Source organism: Malus sylvestris, chromosome 10, assembly GCF_916048215.2.
Source record: "Malus sylvestris chromosome 10, drMalSylv7.2, whole genome shotgun sequence".
NCBI lineage: Eukaryota > Viridiplantae > Streptophyta > Magnoliopsida > Rosales > Rosaceae > Malus > Malus sylvestris.
This window is the reverse complement of record NC_062269.1, coordinates 702089-722086: the sequence shown is the minus strand read 5'-3', so window position 1 is coordinate 722086 and position 19998 is coordinate 702089. Positions and strand designations below refer to the sequence as shown.

The window sequence follows — 19998 nt, the reverse complement described above, 5'->3', positions numbered from 1 at the left end:
CCAATGGGACGTAAGTGGAGAATGGTTGAACATAATGTGGAGAACCAGCGCGTGTGCATTCCGGACGGACCCTATGGGGTGACGGACCACATACTCCATTAGGACTCCAGTCATTGAGTCCGTTTAGGATGCCAATCATTGGGCATCGCGGACATCTATTCATCAACTTATGGAGAAGTAGTATTAGTGGGTTAAACAATTAGTAATTATGGGAGAGGAAAATTGGTTGGAGTCGAAACCACATCAAAATGCATATCCTATTGGAATTACCTTTGATATGTTTGATATTCTTCCTGTTAGATTTATTTCTTGGGATTTATTTCATGTTAGAATTTAATTTTATTGTAATTAGGATTTATTTTCTATTAATCGGATTTGTTTCCAATCAGTAGGATTTGTTTCCTATTAGTAGGATTTGTGTTCTATTAGTAGGATTTGTTTCCTATTATAGTAGGATTTGTTTCCTATTAGCTAGTAGCATTTGTTTCCATTAGAATTAATTTCTCTTCTTTATCTATAACCTTCGTGCACTATATATTGGCCTCCAAATAAATAAGTATATACATAAAAAATTCCTACAGGCACATAATTTTAGCAGCCCCGTACATACAAGGTCTATTACTCGTCTTGAATAGATGAGTTGTCCACTACCATGTAATTACGTTTTGCTTTTTTGTGTTTATCATATGACACATACTACTGTGCATGCAGAGCTCTCGACGACACATTGTACGCATGCAGTTGCCACTTGGGTTGGGGATGCAAATAAAATACCAGGCACATAATCAAAAACAAGAAACTGATTTTCATTTCACTAAACGCACATATACAACTTGACAAGATTCAGAGAGAGAGAGAGAGATGGCAGCAACAGAGGAAAGCAGCAAAGTCTCTGAAGCTTATCCAATGAAAGGTGGATATGGACCAACCGGCTATGCTAACAACTCCGTTTACCAGGTTTCTTCAATTCCCTATGAATCTCTTTTAACTGCATTTGGCTAGACTTTAACTGCATTTGGCTAGACTTTGTCAAAATTAATTAATCTTCTAATTTTAGGGGACAGAAATAGTTACTTCATCTGCAGTTTGAAACTACACATATTGACATACATTACATAGAAATAATATATATATATATATATATATAAGTTTTTCTCATCAGTCCTCCGCTAGGGTTTGCTTCTAGTGGGTGCTCTGGTTTGATGATCCTTTCTCTGAAGTTCTGAACATTGTTCTTCTAGTGCTTACCTTTTTTTTTTTCCTTTCTATTTTGGGGTTGTCGGGTGGTAGCTGCTTGCCTTGTTTTTACCGCCTCATTATGGAAACCGGAAAAACAAATAGCGTACATGGTGTATAGTGTACTATTATTCTTCGTCTTATAATAAGAGTGAATGGCATAATTAATATGTCTAATTTTTAAGATATATTCATTAATAAAAAATAGTGGATGACATGATTGATATATCTTAATTTCTAAGGTTTATTCATTAATAAAAAATACATACATTTTAATTTGAGAAAAACAATAACGTCTTGTGGCGTGTTTGGAGTACACCGAAAAACTTTCCCTTTTACTTGTTAATTAGACCAAAGAAAAGTAAAATGCAATTGTTAAAGGCTTAGTCTTATAGGCATGTATATATCAAAGTAGCCAAACCTTAGTCAATCCATGGCAAACGTGCTTATTTATCTTGTACCTTCAAACATAAATTGTAAATGTGTGTATTATACACACACACACACACACACACACACACACACACACATATATATAATATAAAGTGGTCTGCAGACTAAAATCGGAAATAATTAATTCTTGGCTTTTTAGACAAAATGATCTTGAGATTGGCATAACTCATTGCTTTGATCGATGAGATGTGAAATCGATAGAAGTGGTTCCTGAATTTGTCCACCATTAATCCTTTTGGTATTTTTAGCATTTTGGTTCTTATTTAACAAAGGTTTTTAGGAATGATCAAAATGATTGATAGGGGATAAACTTAGAGACCATTTCTATTGATTTCAAATCTAGGGACCAACGTGAAGAGCTATGATAATTCCAGTGACCATTTTAGCTAAAAAGCCTTTATTCTTTGATCTCCTTGTCAGGGCCATCTCTGAGATTTCGAGGGCCCTGTGCGAAATTTATAAAAGGGCCCCTTTTTAAGATATATATTTTTTTAAGTATGACAATATATTGGTACTAGAAAATAATAACTTAAATCAAAACAACCTTTAGGACTCACTCATTGTAAGTTTACAAGTGTCATTAAATAAGTAAAAAGAGTTATAAACATAATCTTCACTAAATAATAAAAAACAGTTCAATCTTAAGCAACCAAATAAAGAAAGAAAAAACTTCAAAAACTCTAACTTTAGAGTTTCACTTGAATATATAGCATTATTATATAATTAATAAAACTGAAAAGAAAATCATTTTTTAAGGTGTTGTTATTAACACTCCTAATATCTCATTGTGCATTTCAAATTTTTATATTTAGAAAGAAAAAAATTTATACTTATAAAAGTGCACTATAAGATTTTAAAGTGCTAATAAAAGCATTTTTTTAATATATAACATTATTACATATAAATATAAGATACCAAAATTTTTTGAGGCCCTCCAAATTTGGGGGCCCTGTGCGATTGCACATTTCACTCCCCCTCAGCGCCGCCTCTGCTCCTTGTATGCATAAAATATGTACATTGCCAAAACGAATTGAGTAATTAAGAAACAATTTAATTGGTTGGTTGTAATTAGCTATTCACTGTTATAAACATATATGTAATCTGTGAACGTTATTTAGTAATGCATAATAAACTGAACATTGCTTGGCTCTTTATGTATAAGCAATCATTCAAACCAATATTATTTTATACAAACATATCTCCTTGAAACCACACCATAAAGAAAAAGGTTTTTGGATTCCCTTCAGGTTCAAATAATTGTAACACTAACGTTAATCCTTGTGCAGAGAGGAGGTGCGGATGCTTCCAAACAATTTGTAAACAAGGCAATTGCAGAGCTTGAACTGGAAACCTTGATATCTTCCAAGACCTTTAGAATTGCAGATTTGGGTTGCTCTGTTGGCCCCAATACATTTTTTTCAGTGGAAAACATAATTGAAGCTCTGCAGTTGAAATGCAAATCCCTAGGGTTGAATTCCCAAATACCCGAATTTCAGGTTTTCTTTAATGATCATGCCTCTAACGATTTTAACTTGCTCTTCAACTCCCTCCCACACAACCGGCAATACTATGCCGCTGGTGTGCCAGGTTCCTTCCATGGTCGGCTATTTCCTAATAGTTCCATCCACCTTTTTCACTCTTCCTTTTCCATTCCATGGATTTCTCGAGTCCCAAAAGAGGTAGTGAATAAAAACAGTCCTGCGTGGAATAAAGGTCGAATCTTTTACTCAGATGCCACTGATGAAGTGTTAAGGGCTTATGAAGCCCAAAATGTTGAGGACATGGAGTGCTTCCTGAATGCGAGGGCACAAGAGATTGTGAATGGAGGACTCATGGTAGTTATCATTCCAGGCCGCCAGGACGATACCCCTCATTCTCAATCTCTGCCGAATATGCTTTTTCAAATTTTGGGATCATGCCTCATGGAGATGGCTAGGAAGGTAAGAGATTAATTGTAGACTGATCTTAGTGTTGTATTACACTACCATTTATAGTTCATCATCTTCCTTATGTGTAGTCATCTAAATAATGTAATCTTTGTTTCTCCAAAAATGAAATCTAATCTTTGTAAATTAAAAAGTTAGAACTAAAAGAAGAGACTTTAATTGATTATCACGCTCTGGTACAATGTTACTTTAATACAAGATTGTTGAATGTCTAGTAGTATTCTTATCCATGGGTAGTCTAGCTACTAGGGAGTTAAAGTCTCAGGTCTAGATCATGTGTGGGTGATTACGTATAATATTTAGGTTGAGTTCGATACTTATATATAAGTTATGGCTTACCTATTGTGTTATCGTTAGATATTTATGGTTCTGTTTTTTTTTTTTGAATTTATTCATGGAGGGAATTGTTGATGAAGAGAAAGTAGATTCATTTAATCTACCTAATTATTTCATGTCATCCAAAGAACTAGAAGCTGCTATAGAACGAAATGGACGCTTTAGCGTGGAGAGATGGAAAAATTTGCATCATTTTGCCGCGCATGACATTGTCTATAATATTCCTCAACTACTTGCATCTCAATTGAGAGCTACAATGGAGGGACTCATCAAGCAGCAATTTGGAGACGAAATCTTGGACGAGCTCTTTGACTTGTATGGTAAAAGAGTTGCAGAGCAACAATCCGTTGTAGTGGCAGGGAAGGCAATGGTCTATCTTCTTGTGCTTAAACTCAAGGCAAATTTACTTGAACATTGTGCTGTGTTGCTATTTATTTTGAGACGATAGTTTCTTCTTTGTGTTTATGTCTGATTTACTAATATGTACGTGTGACAAATTTCAATATTATAGACGAGTTTTTGCTTCCTACTGTCATGTCATTCTTCATTTGTGTGTGGAAAAGCAGCAAAAAAAATCAAAAGAAAAAAGGTTATGTCTTTACCGTTGGTAGAACCGCAATATCTAGGAGGTTTACTAAGCAGACTTTAGTTGCTACATATTCGAACCATGTTGAGATATTCTCCTTGAGCATATTCGAAGCACTTGTGGAATGTCGTCTGTAGTTGACGTCCCAACAAGGATATTTGAAGATAATGTAAAGACTAAATTCCGAAAGAATGCATTAAGGGAGACCATACCAAGCATATTGTACCGATATTCTTTTCTCTCAGTAGCAACAAGAGCATCATAATATCGAAATCAAGCGAATTCATTCCCATGACAACCTCGCAGATCTCTTCACCAACTAATTATCGAAGTCCAGTTTTTTGAAGCTTGTCTGAGGAATTGAAATGTGTAAATTGTTCGAATTATGCTGCTTGCAATCTAATTAAGGAGTTTTGTCGAACTTAGGGGGAGTATCTGGTAGATACCTAGTTGACCTTAATGTACTTCTTTCCCCTTAGTTTAGGAGCATTTGTACCATTTTGTTTTGTTAAATTGACAAGGTTTTAACGATGCACCTATCATATTTTGGTCATACCCTAGTGTGAGCGTTAATCACCGCTTGTTTTCTTCAAGCATCGACTTTGCACTTCTCACCTTTTTCACTAAGACTTAGGTTTTGTCCCGCTTTGACTTTTACTATTGTCAGGATTTTGTGAGTTTATGTTTCCTTAATGCAACCTTAATTTAGATTCGCGTGTATAACTGCTTATGTAGTTTGAAAACTTTAACAATCATCTGAGAACACCTGATGCAACTACTTCTTAAGCTTTACACACTTAAGAGGAAATGTTGTAGTTAATATTATTTTGGAGTGTGATTGTGTAAATCCAGAAATAGGATTCTAAGTGGATTTGAGAATCAATTCCCCTTATGACTTGTATTACTTGGTTAGAACAAGTAAAGTCCATGTAATTAATATAAAACAAAGGGTGAACTGCCAATTTAGTCCCTGAATTATCACCTTAGTGAAAATTAGGTCCCTAAACTATTTTTTCAGAAAAATTAGTCCCTGAATTATAAAAATCTGCCAATTACATCCCTAATGTTATATTCGAAGCTACTATATTCAATTTTTCATCAATTTAAGTCACGTTACTTGTATATGATACACATTGGAATGTAGATTGGTAGTTTTTCATAAAGAAATAGTGTATGGAGTTAACTTTGGAGGAGAAGTTGGTAGTTTTTCATAAAGAAATAGTGTAAGTTAACTTTTGAGGGTAAATTAGACATTAAATTTGCAACCTATATGAAATGTTAGGCACTTACAGACGAGAAAATGATGATATTACACTCTAAAGTGTGTCAAGTGACTTAATTTGACAAAAAATTGGATAAAATAGCTTTAAATATAATAGTATGGATGAAATTAGCAATTTCTAATGAATTTAGGGACTTATTTTACCGAAAAAATAATTCAGGGACCTAATTTTCACTAAGGTGATAATTCAAGGACTAAATCGGCACTTCAACCTAAAACAAATACACAAGACCACAAGGAAAAACAAGTAATTACAAACCATGAGCTCCCCCCTCTCTCGCCTTCTCTCTCCGTCTCTCATCGTCCTTATTCTCTAAATTTTCCTTCAACACTTAGAATCGTGCACTAAAATATGGAAACCATTGTGGTCTAGGTTCCAATATCTATAGTTATTAGGGAGAATGGAAGATTCGACTATATTATAAGGCTTGCTGTCACCACGGCTGCTCTTGGCGCTGCCATTGCCATGGGGATCTAAGCGATTAGGCTCTTTTTTTTCTTCACACAGCTTTTCCAATTCCAACCAAGTAAAAATGAACCCAATCAAACTCGAATCCGATTGAAGTTGAATGAAACCCAATTCGAACCCAAGTTATAAAAATTTAGTTGACCTTTCAATCCGTCCGAAAATAAAACAAAAGAGATTCAAACTTGAATTGGGTTGGATTTAAACATAAAGGAAGCCTATCTTGGCCCAACTAGAATTTCAACAAAATTACCCAAATCATTACACAATTACGTAAAATGACGATATTGTCCCCATACCATTTAGGTCGAGAGGCCAGTTCGTGCGTTGGATCTAGTAAAACACTGGAAGCCTGAAAGCAGAGAGAGACAGAGAGGAAGACTGAAGAAGAAGAAGAAGAAGAGAGAGAAAAATGGTGAAAGCATCGTCGTCGTCAACGGCCCAGGACGCGCTTGCCCTTTTCGATTCTCTCCGCTCTGCTTACTCCGCCACTCCCACCACTCTCAAGGTCTCCTTCTCTCTCTCCCTCTATCGCTAAGAATTCACAAACTGAAAGCAGAGAAAAGCTTAACCCAATTTTTCCTTTTTGTTTTGTGTGTTGGATTTCCAGATCATTGATCTCTATATTGGGTTCGCCGTATCCACTGCCCTCATCCAGGTAATTCCATCATCTCAATTTTAGTTTTGGGTGCCTAGAATATTCGGAAAGTTATCATCTTGCAGAGATCGCGATGCCCCCATTTCGATGCAATCTTCAGGAAATTGAGTTTTGTTTGTATTGATCTGAAACTAGTTAAGTTCCAACTTTCGGTTGACAAGCATTTCTCTTTTCAAACAAAATGTCCCTTCTCAGTTTGGTGGTTGTGTGTTTCTATTTGAACTGAAAAGAGAAAAGATTAGTAATACAAGCTATATTTATCAAATGACAAAAAATGACTTACACCAGGGACCAAAATATGGTTTAGTCATTTCGCGTCAAGCTGTTGGTATCTATGTGAAACTAATATGTTCACATGACATGACATGGGGTTACTACCCAACATCGACTCTTTGACGGGATGCATCTAAAAGGTTTTAGAATATGTGCCTGGCATATACATGATTTTAAACGCGTGTGCGCGTGTTTGCTGTGCAAAGTATTACTTTGTGTAATCATTTCTGTTATGGTAGTCGTAATTTTGCAAGCATGATTCGAGTACAAGTAACATGTTTGGACTCTGGACTCTGCAAATTACTGTCTGGACTCTGCAAGCATGATTCGAGTACAAGTAACATGTTATTTTCTTGGTGTTAAGTAAGATGTTAGCTTAGACGAACATATGTTTGAGGTTTCTGTGGTTTTCTCTACATGTCTGACACCAACATGACCACCTTGTGGTGTCCATGCTTCATCTGTTAAGATGTACAAGAGTTTCTTGTTTGGATACATGTCGTGGATCATTGCCACCACCCTCTTTCTAGAATTACAGGTCCGGGCTGTTTAGCAACCACATTTTGTCAATGTTAGATTCACCATGTCCATCTTTGCATCTATCACTTTAACATATTCTCTGCCCAATACCTATTTTCTGATGATACCTTGATGCTTGAAACACTACCAAAACAGAGCCTGAATGGTTGAAGTGAACGCCTGCGTTGCAGTGCTATAACTGTCCTTTAATCTTCATTTGGTTATCTATTTTGTTTTGAACAGGTAGTCTACATGGCTCTTGTTGGATCATTCCCATTCAACTCTTTTCTTTCTGGAGTACTTTCTTGCGTAGGGACAGCAGTCCTTGCTGGTAAGGGGATTACGTAGTTTATTTCTTTTTCAGGTGTAAATACATATTAGACGTGAGGAGATTAACTCTCAACCTGATTTATTTATTTATTTGCAGTTTGTCTCCGTATTCAAGTGAACAAAGAAAACAAAGAATTTAAGGTACTGTGTCTTTCTTGTCCTTCTGTCCGATTCGCAAATTGTTAGTTGCAACATTTTTGCACACTCTAGACCAGTTTTTCATTCTCTACTGTCAGTTCTTCATCATAGATTGAGGATAATAAGTCGGTAGCATTGTCTTGCCACACCTTTCTCATCACATCCCATCATCCTGATCAATGCGTGTAAATCTGCAGGATTTAGCACCTGAACGGGCTTTTGCTGATTTTGTTCTCTGCAATGTGGTGCTGCATTTGGTGATCATGAATTTCCTTGGATAAATTAGCATATTTTTGTCGTCTTGGATACTGTTTCCTTCAAAATCGTGATAAGATTATGATCATAAACGAGGTTTATGAATTTGATGTGAAAACTCTTATCGGCAAGATTTTCTTTTATATGATATTATAAGTTTTGGTGTGTTTTAGAATTGCAGAAAACAAAATAAGGTAGTAAACAGAATCAGATTCATCATTGCAGGCAATTTCCCTTGTCCGTCATCATGGTGGAAGTTTTTATAAGACATCAGATTCATCATGAACTATCAAAATATGTAAAACAGGAATTTGGAATCCACTTCATCTTCATATCCAAAGCTAGTTTTGACCGCAGTCTCGGGATTAAATACAACACATGTTCATGAGCCTCCCAAATTTACAAATTCAATCTTCAACATTATCACAAACACGCACATGGCCTCTTTCTTCCCTTTTCTGCTCACTCATAGGGGTCCAGACCCTCACAAATGGGTAGGGAGTCGACTGAACATCTTTGCCATTGGCAGGAACTTTGCCCCCATCCAGCCCCAATTATTCTTCAGAAATACACCCCCAGATCGTAGATCCTGTGTGGCAAATACAATTAAGGATTCAGTATTTGATGCATGGACATCAAATCGATGTCTTATTAGATTTATGAACTTGAAACAATTTGTCTACTGGAGTAGTTTAAACGACCACATGAACATATATATATTTGGACCTTCCGGGAACTGAACGAGGACAAGCTTTCGTGAAATATTCAGAATGTTTGGTAAGAAGGGGTGATCTCAGGGATGTGTTGTACCTTCGGGCGATCCACACCTCCTCGTATGGACTTTATAAGTTGCATCGACACGAAATCCAGTCACAGAGTTTCTAGTTTAGTAAGACATTCAAGACCCTTTGGCAACGCCTTCAGTTCCATGCAGCTATCAAGGTGCATGTAATGCAGGTTGGCCATAACCCCTTCTCAACAATTAATAGATTCAGTAAAAAACTGCAGATGAGTAAGCTTTATAGAGCATATGCGAAAGCACTACTCTTTCCCGACGTATGCATTAATAAGGGTAAGCCTTCTTAGGTTGGGCATCCCTTCAATGAGGTAAATCTTCTTCAAATCGAGACCAATGCAGATATATATTCGTGAGGTTTTGGAGTGAAGAAAACCAAGGCGGTAACCTTTTCAATTTTCCGACCAAAATAACCGTCAGAAGATGTGGAGTTGAACATAGCAAATTAGTTTAAGAAATTCCTCTTCGCCACTTGCCATTAAGAACAAGTAGTGAGGGAGCTTCATCTTTTGGATTGAGAGACATGGGTCCATCTCATCTCCTCCTTTGATATTTGTAATGCCAATTCTAGTAAGTTGGGTCAAGTTCCCTAAAAGTCTTAACAAAGTTGCCTTCTGATGCAATGCACGTCATTACTTGCAGTTTCTGCAACGTACGAATACTTGACGGTGCCCTAGCCATATGAACATATCTGAATTCCTTATACTCTCTATCCGGGAGCGATTTCGTTATTTCTGTTCCGAAGTTCGATATGCCACACATCATCCAGCACAAAATAACCGCTTCCTTCTTGGCTTGGCAGAAATCCTTGATCAATCTTCTAAACAAGCCTTCAATCGCGTAAGTTTGGGAAACAGTAATTCAAATTAATGGACGCCTAAACCACATATTCTCTGGCAGATGAATGGTTTTGTGGAGCCAACTTGCGAATCGTCTCCCACTTTGATATATACATATATACATACATACATACATATATATATACACACACACACACTGTAGTATAGATATATCACTATTGGTTTGATATTGAAAAATTAATCTTTTAATTAAGCATTTCCTTCAGAGCCAACCTTTCAATGATAACAAGTTACGCGTAGGGGTGATTTTCATATGAATATATCCGATCAGAAATAAGTTATTCTAGATCCAATATAAAAAAATATCAGCAACAAGCTTTTCTTTCCAATTTCAGTTATCCAACCTGCATACCTACTTACGGTGCATCAGAGTATACTATTAGTAATAACAATTGTATACGGATACCAAAATGAGCTTGATCTGTAACTCATCTCCAATCCTTCATTCTACAGACACTGAATATAATATCAACTAGAAGCTGGATTAACTATTCAATCCAATTCCAGACACCAAACGAGGCCTAAATTAAGAGATTCGACAACTTTTAGACCATCCCTCTTGGCCTAACTTAAAGGACAAAGAAAAGGAATACATAAAAGATTTTAATTTTCAAACGTTACATGAAATCTCTTATATCTCTGGGATTTGCACTTGCCCTTGGATCTGAATCTTATGAACTCCATTCCTTCTCCTAAAGGTAAGGTCACATATTTAAATCCTTTCTTTTCCTTGAAAACTCGATCGAGAATTGGACCTCCATTAACAGTTACACCAATATTGTTTATCACCACTATACTCCCATTTGGGTTGAGATTCATAACCTTCAAAAGTTTCAAGTAATCTTTAAACTTGCAGTCCACAGCCGCAAATTCAACATTCTTGAAATGCTTCACCATTCTACAAGGATCAGTATCATAAACATATTCAACGACGTCGTCGAGACCGTTTTCCAAAAGTAGGGTTTTGCCAATCTTCTCCGTATGATCGTCGTCGTCGTTATTAATGCACACGATCAGTCGGCCTCCACTTTGCTTTGCAGCCACCGCAAGTGAAACCGTCAGCGGTGTTACACCTTCAGATGTGATTTGCAACATTAACTTTGCTCGCTTTCCAGCTGCTAAAGCTGATATAAATTCCATGCATTTTGGTTCTATAATACCACTACTACATGTGTTTCCTTGCACCAAGTCTTGATCATTGTGAAACTTACACTGCATTAAGAGAAAATAACTGGATGGAATAAGCAATTGAATGTGAATTACTCAGTTAACAAAACAAAGAACTTAAAAGAACTGAAAACGAGTAGTGTTGTCGATGTGGGTAGTCATATATATATATATATATATATATATATATATATATATATATATATATATATATGACATGTTATGTTGTCAGGCTATTATACTATATGAATTTTACATCACAATCTATATATATATATAATGTATCACATAATAACAATACACATGAAATCCTAACAAGAAAACACAAAAACAAAGTCAAGTATTAGAAAATTACCAGCTGAAGAGTATCTAAGTAAGCTTTCAAGGCAGCTTGAGGAGACCATTCCATCGTAAGTTAACGATTGCTGGTGATAGAGTCTCAAAGGGTTCAACTTCAAATTGGTTCGAAGGAGAGATTGTGAATGATCTGGAGCCAAAGAGTTTATGGAGGCATATTAATAGATAGGGCAACTGATTTAATTATTTGATTCCTTTTTCCCAAAGGGTGGTGAGTTTTGACAATTTTCCATCCCTCAGTGACAAGTGGCACCATAAAGCATCTGAAATGCATGCATTAGGTGAAGTCGTGGCGGACTCTGAGGAATTTGATCATGTGACTAACGGGTTGAAAAGCAAGCAGATGAAGTTGTTGCTTGTTTCTCAGACATTGAACGTGGGGGGGTAGGAGACACTTGACACTTGTCGCAGCCAAACATGGCCTCTGCAGGACATGTGGTGACCAATCACACTCAACTCAACCATAACTTGCATGCATGGCAACCTGCATACGGTATCGATTAATCTATTCCGTTATGGTTCTTACCAAATTTTATTCAATATTTGCCACTCAGTGTTCTCTTAATCGAAATTGTCAACCCTCTTTTATGACTAATCTATACTAACAATTGTACAACGACTGTTTCTACATAATTGTTTCTAGACAATTATTTAGTAACGTAGGACTTAAAAATAGGCATACATGTTATAGTATAAGTAGATTAACGTAGGACTTGCTCATTACATACGTGTTATAGTATGAGCAGATTGGTAACATCGTGTGATGATTACATCGACAAATTTTGCACACGTCACTAGACCTAGCAAACAATAGTCGTGTTTGTCACGTTTATGTTGTTTTTGTTTTGTATCTATTATCTTAACAGATCATGTTGAACCTCTTATCTTGACGAGTGACCCAAAACAACCCGATTCGTCAACAAATTGACCCCAAACCTATTATTTTCATATCGTTTCATGTCAGATTAACAGATTCGTGTAATCAATTGTAAAACCTACACGTCACTATACCAAGCATAAGACTCGTGGATGGTGGCCGACTACGTTCGATTAGAGAGAGAGCATAATATGAAACGAAAGATCAAATTTGGAACGGAATGTGGAGTTTTATTCAATCAGACGGTAATCTATGTTCCATTGTAATTTTATTTACTGGTGTTGTAATAAAATATATAACCGGTAACTAAAACCATACCAAAAGTATAAATTTCTTGTCAGGTGCTGTAATTTGGGTTTGGTAGTGCAGTTTCTTACTCGTTGAGACAACACAGTGCACAACGGATTGCACGGTAAACTTCACGAAATAGCATCGGAGAAGTTTTATAAATAAAAACTGCAATATGAACGAACATGAGCACGCTCTTTGACTTTGGGCACCGCCAACTTTGACAAAGAACTGACATCAAACCAACAAATGTCTATATACCAACATAAATTTTGTGTTGAGGTGTGCTCACTGGGTTTCTTTTTGCACTTGAAAAACACATACTCCGGCTAGAAGGAAACATTTGAACCACATTTCTAAAATTTAAGATCGGTCTCATACGACGATGCAAGACAGAGAAAAGAAATCGATGGGGCTAAAGATACAGCTAGGAACCCAGGAATTAATGATACACTTCCTATTCACTTTGCCAAAAGTTGGATAATTACACGGGCAGTGAAGTAGCTATCATCTTTTTCTAATCTTTTTTCCAGTTTCAAATACATTGTGTAGGCTTCATGGGCAGACAGACTTGTCACCTAATCGATATCTTTTACAGCATCCTGCATCAAAAACCAGAATTCAACATGGTGTTACGATCGCCTTCTTAGCCGTCTGGTTTTCAAAAGGAACAATGAGATTTGGCAAACCCTATAAACGAAAATGCTTGTCAAAGCCGGAACTTACCTTTGCCAGTCGTGTTACATAAGCAGCAGCCAATGCTGTGGCTAACAGTCCAAGCCCTAGTGTCAAGAGCTGACCATTTCCTCCTGGCAAACCAACCTCAGATTCTTCTTGCTGAAACACCACCAGGATAAAAAGAACATTATCCAATGATTCAAAATGAAACTCGGCTAACTACATGGAACCCAACTAAATTCCTTAACTAAACAACCAGTAGACAGAAACACATGTTTTCTAATTCATAATAAAAATGTCTGATAAACAAATCGAGCAGTGTTTGGTAAAGCCAAATTCTGATCCTTGGTCAGTAATAAGTTTATCCAGCAACAGTATGCAACTACATAATCTGGAAGACGTAACAAAATGAAGTTCTGCACTATATCCTTGGTAAGTAATATTGGCTTCATTACGACCAGCCGCTTTTTACCTGTTCATAGAATATAATTCTCATAAACTTCTCATGTTTTCCAAATATTCCAGTCTGAAAGCAATAACACTATACTCTTCCCTAACAGAGTACAGTTTTGCACTATATCTGAAGCTAAATTAAGATATAATCAATCAAAATATTTCCTTGAAAATGACAACAGCTACCAAATGGACCCCTGAAAAGATAGATAACAATCCACAAACTGTCTCTATTCTACACCAATTTGACGGTTCTGAAATTTCTGACTATTCACTTTAACAAATTCCCCCGCCACAGGGATTGCAAACAAGTGTTAACCAATCTGATAGGATACCCAAGCTAATAACTGCATGAAACCATGTGCATTAATTCATATATGTAGAGCTCAGTGTTGCAGATGCCAGCATGACAAGCACCAATGCATCTGGATGCTATGGCACCTTTCCATTTCCCAGACTTGAAACCATATTAACCACACAATTGACAAGGTTGATACCTGACTTAGGTCTGGTAACTATCTATTCTATCATAAAAAAAGTAAGAACGACCTAGGGTGTGAAAGTTTTTCACTAGATCAATCTTTTATGACTCGTAGTATCAAAACTAGAAGACAAAGAAGAAGAGTTTGATACAAATCCGATGATCCAATAAAAAATAACCAGCCACTTACTAATGTAAAAGCTGTATTTTGTGTTACCTAGCTCATCTTCACTCAAACTTATTATTGATGATGGTTTAAGTCATTTTACGGAAAGAATAAATCCATACTATATTCCTCAGTATTCTACTTTATATTAACTTATCACAACATGTTAAACTGAGAAAGAAGACCCCTACTTCATAGAAATTACAGACACAAATATACCTCAGCAGATGCAAAAATGTTAACATTATCCCACTGGGTTCCCTTTATCACAAACAGATGATGTGCAATAAGTCAGTTTCTTGTTCTATAACCGCCATTTTATACTCATTGTTCTATATTCTTATCCTGGAAGGATAAGCACAGTGACTAACAATATATTTTTTCTTAGGTTTTATCTTCATCTGATCAACGTCAATGTCAATATAAATTTGAATTTTTTTGCTTTTGCAGTATGGTAAATATAAACATACATGTCATACCCGTTCACTTAACACCATCACATCCCCTTCACAGAGAGAAACATAGAATCTCCACAAGAGAAAAGGAAAAACAGAGACTCACAATTATAGCTCGCCCAAATGCACCAGCACTCACGTAAGCCCATGTTCCTGGAAGCATCCCCAACCAACTGCAAGTCAATTACAAATTGACTTAGAACCAGAGAGTAAAAAATGTACAAACTTGACATTTACATCAGTTCATGAGACGAGATCTAATTCATAAGTTAAATTACTAGACGTGTCCTGAGTCCTGACCACCCTATTCTCTCAACTTTGTTTTAATACTTTTGTCCAATGGGCCAATGCAAAAATGCTCATATCAAAGAATTTTATTTGATATTTCAACCATATATTTTCTATACGACACCCTAATTGTACACTTAATAACCTCTACATAATTAAAATTGAGCAATATGTTTATGAGAATCACTGGACCGCAATTCAAAGCAGCAAGGAAACAATTAATTTCCTTTTTACTAAAACTTTCAGTTCCATTGCTTAAAACATGTCATCTGTCACGACTATTCAATCCAAACAGGACAAAAAGTGGAGGAAAATCTTGTTTAAGTTGGTTATTAACTCATTTCGACAACCTAAGTGATAACAAGTTGGACCCAGAAAGATACCGAATCTTGTTTAAATTGCCAAAACCACTTTGGTCTGGCCTAAAATCAACCTGTAACCCATCATATAGGACAGTTTAAGCTTGGGTTAAATATTTGGTCCAATATCGTCCTAAGAGCCTTAGGAATTGAGCTGGGATCAAAAAGGTCCCAATTCCAGCTCAACCTGTCTAATTAACAGCCCTAACTCTCAAGAGCAGCCAATAAGAACATTTGCATATCAAAAACCCAACTTGAGATCCAAGAACTTTAACTAAGTCAAAAAGGAGCAGGGCAGCAAACCTTCCTAACACGTATGGTACAAACTTTACAGATGTCAATCCATACAAATAGTTCCCCAACGAAAAAGGAAGCAAAGGGCTCAAGCGAAGGAGAGTGACAACTCTAAATCCATTTTCTCCAATAGCCTTATCAATGGCAAGAAACTTTTTGTTTCCCTCAACCATTTTCAGAATACGCTCACGAGCGAAATATCTAGCAATCAAAAAGGCAATGCTAGCAGCCACCTGAAAAAGGTAAATACTATCAGGAAAAGAAAATTGTAGAGCAAATATTGATGGTTTGTTCTTTGTATAGTTAGAAAAAGGGAAAAAGAAACACTCACCGTGCCACTTATAGAGACAAGAATAGAACCAGTAACTGTGCCAAAGAGAAGACCAGCTGACATGGTCAATGGAATAGCTGGAATCGCAATGATCTAGGAAACATAATTTTTATTATGTTAGTACTTGAAATGAAGGTTTGGTTTTCTATATTTTATAAATCTAAAACAGATACTACAGAAAGAAAAAAAAAATCTACAAAGGTTGAATGTGGTTATGAAAGAGAGATGAGGGAGTCACGTTCAGAATATATAGTCCATGAAGAACCATATTGTTTATCCAATCATATATAATTTGTAAAATATATTTAAAAACCTGAAGGTGGGCACACAATTACTTGTTCAAGACAAAAGTTGCCTAGTTTTCTTTCTCTTACATAGGTAAATGTACATAAATAGTGCAAGAGTGAACAAATAAGTGGGAATAAAAACATATTAAAGGCTAAAAACCATACAGATAGCAATATATTTAAGAAATGGGTATCAAAGGCATACTTCCAGTCCGGCATAAACTGCTACAAACAAAGCATATCCAGCTGGACCATAACCTGTTCACCAAAAGTTTCATGAGATTTAGTCAAACATAAAGTTATACCAAAACGAAAGAAACAGAAAGCCCCGTGTAATGCTAAATATCCTTTTTTTTTAATCAAAAGATCACTCATGCAAGGTACAAGAACTAGCACTTCAAGAAATAAAAGCAGGAAAAAGAGCACATTTTTCCCCTGCATGGTAAGGGTTGATTGTTGTAAAGCCCATAGGGGCAGCGGCGGATCCAGGATTTTGACCTCATGGGGTCAAGATGGTAAAAATGTCAATTTTTTTATTTTTTAAAATGGAAATAACAATGAAAAGTTAAATTATAGTACATTCATTCATAATTCAAGGTAAAAATAATATTACGAGCTACAATTGTCCATGGTGCTTCTTCGTATTCTGAAAATGTTGCATTAAGTTCCAAGGGTGGCCCCATCTCGGTTGTGGATCTAATCAGCTCCGTAGGGTATTCGTCCTCATCGAAAACATGCGTAAGGAATTTCCTCCTCATCCGCCCATGAGTTTATGGTTCCAGCATGCAACCTGGCATACCAAAAGCTTCTAGGTCGCATTTCATTGGTCTCTAAGGCAAAGTCTCGCTTAATCGTTCATCGATCTTTTCTTCTTTCTTCAACCGGTCATATCTGATCCGTAGCTGGTAGCGACATGAGGAAAGGGTCATGGGGCATTTCGTCAAACAGATGGTGTGCACGAAATGCCCACTGCTCAGATCTGAGGCTCACCCCAGCCAACTTTCTGGCGTCCATGGGGTCAACTGACCCACTTTGACCCACCGTGGATCTGCCCCTGCATAGGGGTAGGTCTTAGGTTCAATGTATCGCAAAAGGGGAAGAGTCCATTGCAAGAGCTCCCTAAAATCAAACTAAAACATGCAATTGTACCTAAAAGGGGAGAGCACCTAGGAAAACAACCCATTTAAATATATAACTATATAATTGAACTCTACACAGTTACACTGTTACTCAAACACAACACAACTACTTCTAAAGCACTGTTTTTCTCATGAACTTTGGAGGGCTATTGTAAACTTGAATGGTGAAACTATCAACTATGGATAGTGATAGCTTGAACTGCTTATGTGAACTATATTTGGCTAAAGAAAAATGCTAGATGTTTTACCAATATCTGGATGATCTGACTCGAATAAAAATGAAGGCTATTTGAACGGAGATCCTTCCTTGCAGAACGTTCAAAGAAAAGAATGAAACAACAGAACATGCTTTAATTTTCAGTGGCAACTTCCTGATCAGTTTTGTATTTGATCTGTATCACTGCAATGCAATGTTAGGCTGGTAATAGCTTATGTTCTGTTTGTTATGTATTTTTTTCCTTCATGCTGCTTGTTGTAAGTTGCTCAACTGCCTCATTTTATTCAGATGAAAAACATATGAATACTGTGTGGCAAGGTAATGACTAATGATTAAACTCTTAGGTGCCTTGACAGATTTCCACGCCCATAAGTGGCCTGAGTTGGGGGAAGACGTGAATGAATGGCTACCAGCTCTTCAGGCGGTTCACAGCTCACGCACCTAGTTTTATTTTCCTAATAAGTTGCCTAGTTTCTAATCAGAATCACCTCACCCATTCAAATTCCTTCACAAGGCTAGAGTTTTACATAGCTAAATCTAATGAGGGTTGAGAAACTGAGTTAACAAAACAATCCATATACCTCGAATTTGTTGGATGTTTCCGTATTCCAATCGATCTCCACATGTCAATAACTACAATCGTAATGGTATCACAAAAGATCTGAAAAAATGATATCCAATTGGCATATATGGCAATCCTATTCATTCGAGCCCAATCATTGCACCCAGTAAAATTCTAAAAAGAAAAAAAAAAACTCCGAATGGATACACAACAAAACCAAATTCTAACACCAATGCATGAACAAAATCCAAGAAGAATTCAAACAAAACCCGAAATGAGTAAAAAAGTTGGGTTTACCTTCAATGAGAGTGGAAAACTGATTCAAGAAGGCGTTGATCTGGTCCTTGTAGACGTACCCAACACCAGCGAACCCACCTACAATACCAACCAGGAAAACACCGGCCAAAACGGTGCCTTTAAGCGCACTGTCGCCGTCGAAACCACCGTCTTCATCCTCGTCTGTCTTTTCAATATCGCCGCCGTCATCGCTCTTGGGGGTGTTGAAGAACCAGCGCTGGCTCTGCGGAGGAGCATTAGGGGTCTTCTGGAGGGACTTCTTCTTGGACTGCTTGAGAGAGGAGCACGGGGTGAGGAAGTGGAAGCGCTTGTTGGTTCGGAAGCTGAAAAGGTCGGAGGAGGAGGGAGGAGGAGAGAGCGCGGAGAGGCATGGGAGGAGAAGAGACGACGAAGAGGGTGGTGCTGGTGGTGGCCTAAGAGTGAGGAGGGCGCGCATTTTAAGTGGCGGACTGTGTGTAGGATAAGAGCGGGAGCCTCACCACTGCCATGTATGGAAGATAATTGGTAATATTTATTTTGAGGGATGGAAATTGGAAAGGTCTGGAAAATTTGATTAAAAGTGAGGATTGAGTGTGGGGCTGTTCTGTGTGCACGACTTCCATTTTGTGCACTTAAAAGTCAACTGAAAATTTGGAAGATGATGATATAATTGAGTGGTTGAGATTTGATTTGGGAGTGCCATGTATTCTTTTGTTTACCTTTAATATAATACCATACGATTTGTATAATACCATAGATAATGGGGCTTGTTTGTACCATATTTGATCAATTCCGAAACTACTAAGCACCGGTCAACGTTATACCGTTAAGGACCCAGAAGAGTTTTCCTCCAACCAGGAGACCAATCACAGCGCGACACGTATCGACATCAGAAGCCAATCATAGTGCAACACGTGTCAACATCAGAAGCCAATCACAACACGACACGTGTCAATGTAAAAACAAAGCTAGAAACTCTCTTCTATAAAAGAAGATCATTCTCCCACAATATTTTCTAATGTCATTTGTACTAAATCATTCACTTGTACTCACTAAATGAGAGCTTGGACCTATGTAAACCCTTCACAATTAATGAGAACTCCTCTACTCCGTGGACGTAGCCAATATAGGTGAATCACGTACATCTTGTGTTTGCTTCCCTATCTCTATCCATTTACATACTTATATC

The 19998-nt window shown here is 37.0% G+C and overlaps 4 protein-coding genes across 5 annotated transcripts; 2 read left to right on the top strand and 2 right to left on the bottom strand.

Moving 5' to 3' along the window:
- Window positions 1-746: 746 nt before the first annotated feature.
- Window positions 747-4498, top strand: LOC126585804 (loganic acid O-methyltransferase-like). 2 transcript variants are annotated; one of them, XM_050250334.1, is made up of 3 exons: window positions 747-957; window positions 2976-3629; window positions 4036-4498. In XM_050250334.1, the coding sequence occupies exons 1-3, from the start codon at window positions 862-864 to the stop codon at window positions 4417-4419; spliced, it is 1134 nt and encodes a 377-aa protein (XP_050106291.1). In that variant the 5' UTR covers window positions 747-861; the 3' UTR covers window positions 4420-4498. The 2 variants fall into 2 exon arrangements, with proteins under 2 accessions (XP_050106291.1, XP_050106292.1); XM_050250335.1 differs by having other exon boundaries at window positions 749-957; window positions 4100-4233.
- A 2128-nt stretch (window positions 4499-6626) lies between these two features.
- On the top strand, window positions 6627-8645 carry LOC126587991 (dolichyl-diphosphooligosaccharide--protein glycosyltransferase subunit DAD1-like). Its single transcript, XM_050253105.1, has 5 exons — window positions 6627-6813; window positions 6916-6963; window positions 7999-8086; window positions 8183-8226; window positions 8421-8645. The coding sequence occupies exons 1-5, from the start codon at window positions 6718-6720 to the stop codon at window positions 8502-8504; spliced, it is 360 nt and encodes a 119-aa protein (XP_050109062.1). The 5' UTR covers window positions 6627-6717; the 3' UTR covers window positions 8505-8645.
- Window positions 8646-10534: 1889 nt separating this feature from the next.
- Window positions 10535-11811, bottom strand: LOC126586742 (uncharacterized). Its single transcript, XM_050251681.1, has 2 exons — window positions 11657-11811; window positions 10535-11346 (listed from the first exon to the last, which is right to left on the bottom strand). The coding sequence occupies exons 1-2, from the start codon at window positions 11708-11710 to the stop codon at window positions 10738-10740; spliced, it is 663 nt and encodes a 220-aa protein (XP_050107638.1). The 5' UTR covers window positions 11711-11811; the 3' UTR covers window positions 10535-10737.
- Window positions 11812-13153: 1342 nt separating this feature from the next.
- Window positions 13154-19390, bottom strand: LOC126587077 (uncharacterized). The gene is made up of 7 exons (XM_050252052.1): window positions 18831-19390; window positions 16821-16873; window positions 16329-16421; window positions 16007-16230; window positions 15163-15229; window positions 13550-13660; window positions 13154-13425 (listed from the first exon to the last, which is right to left on the bottom strand). Exons 1-7 carry the CDS (start codon window positions 19264-19266, stop codon window positions 13402-13404), a joined length of 1008 nt encoding a protein of 335 aa, XP_050108009.1. The 5' UTR covers window positions 19267-19390; the 3' UTR covers window positions 13154-13401.
- Window positions 19391-19998: the final 608 nt, after the last annotated feature.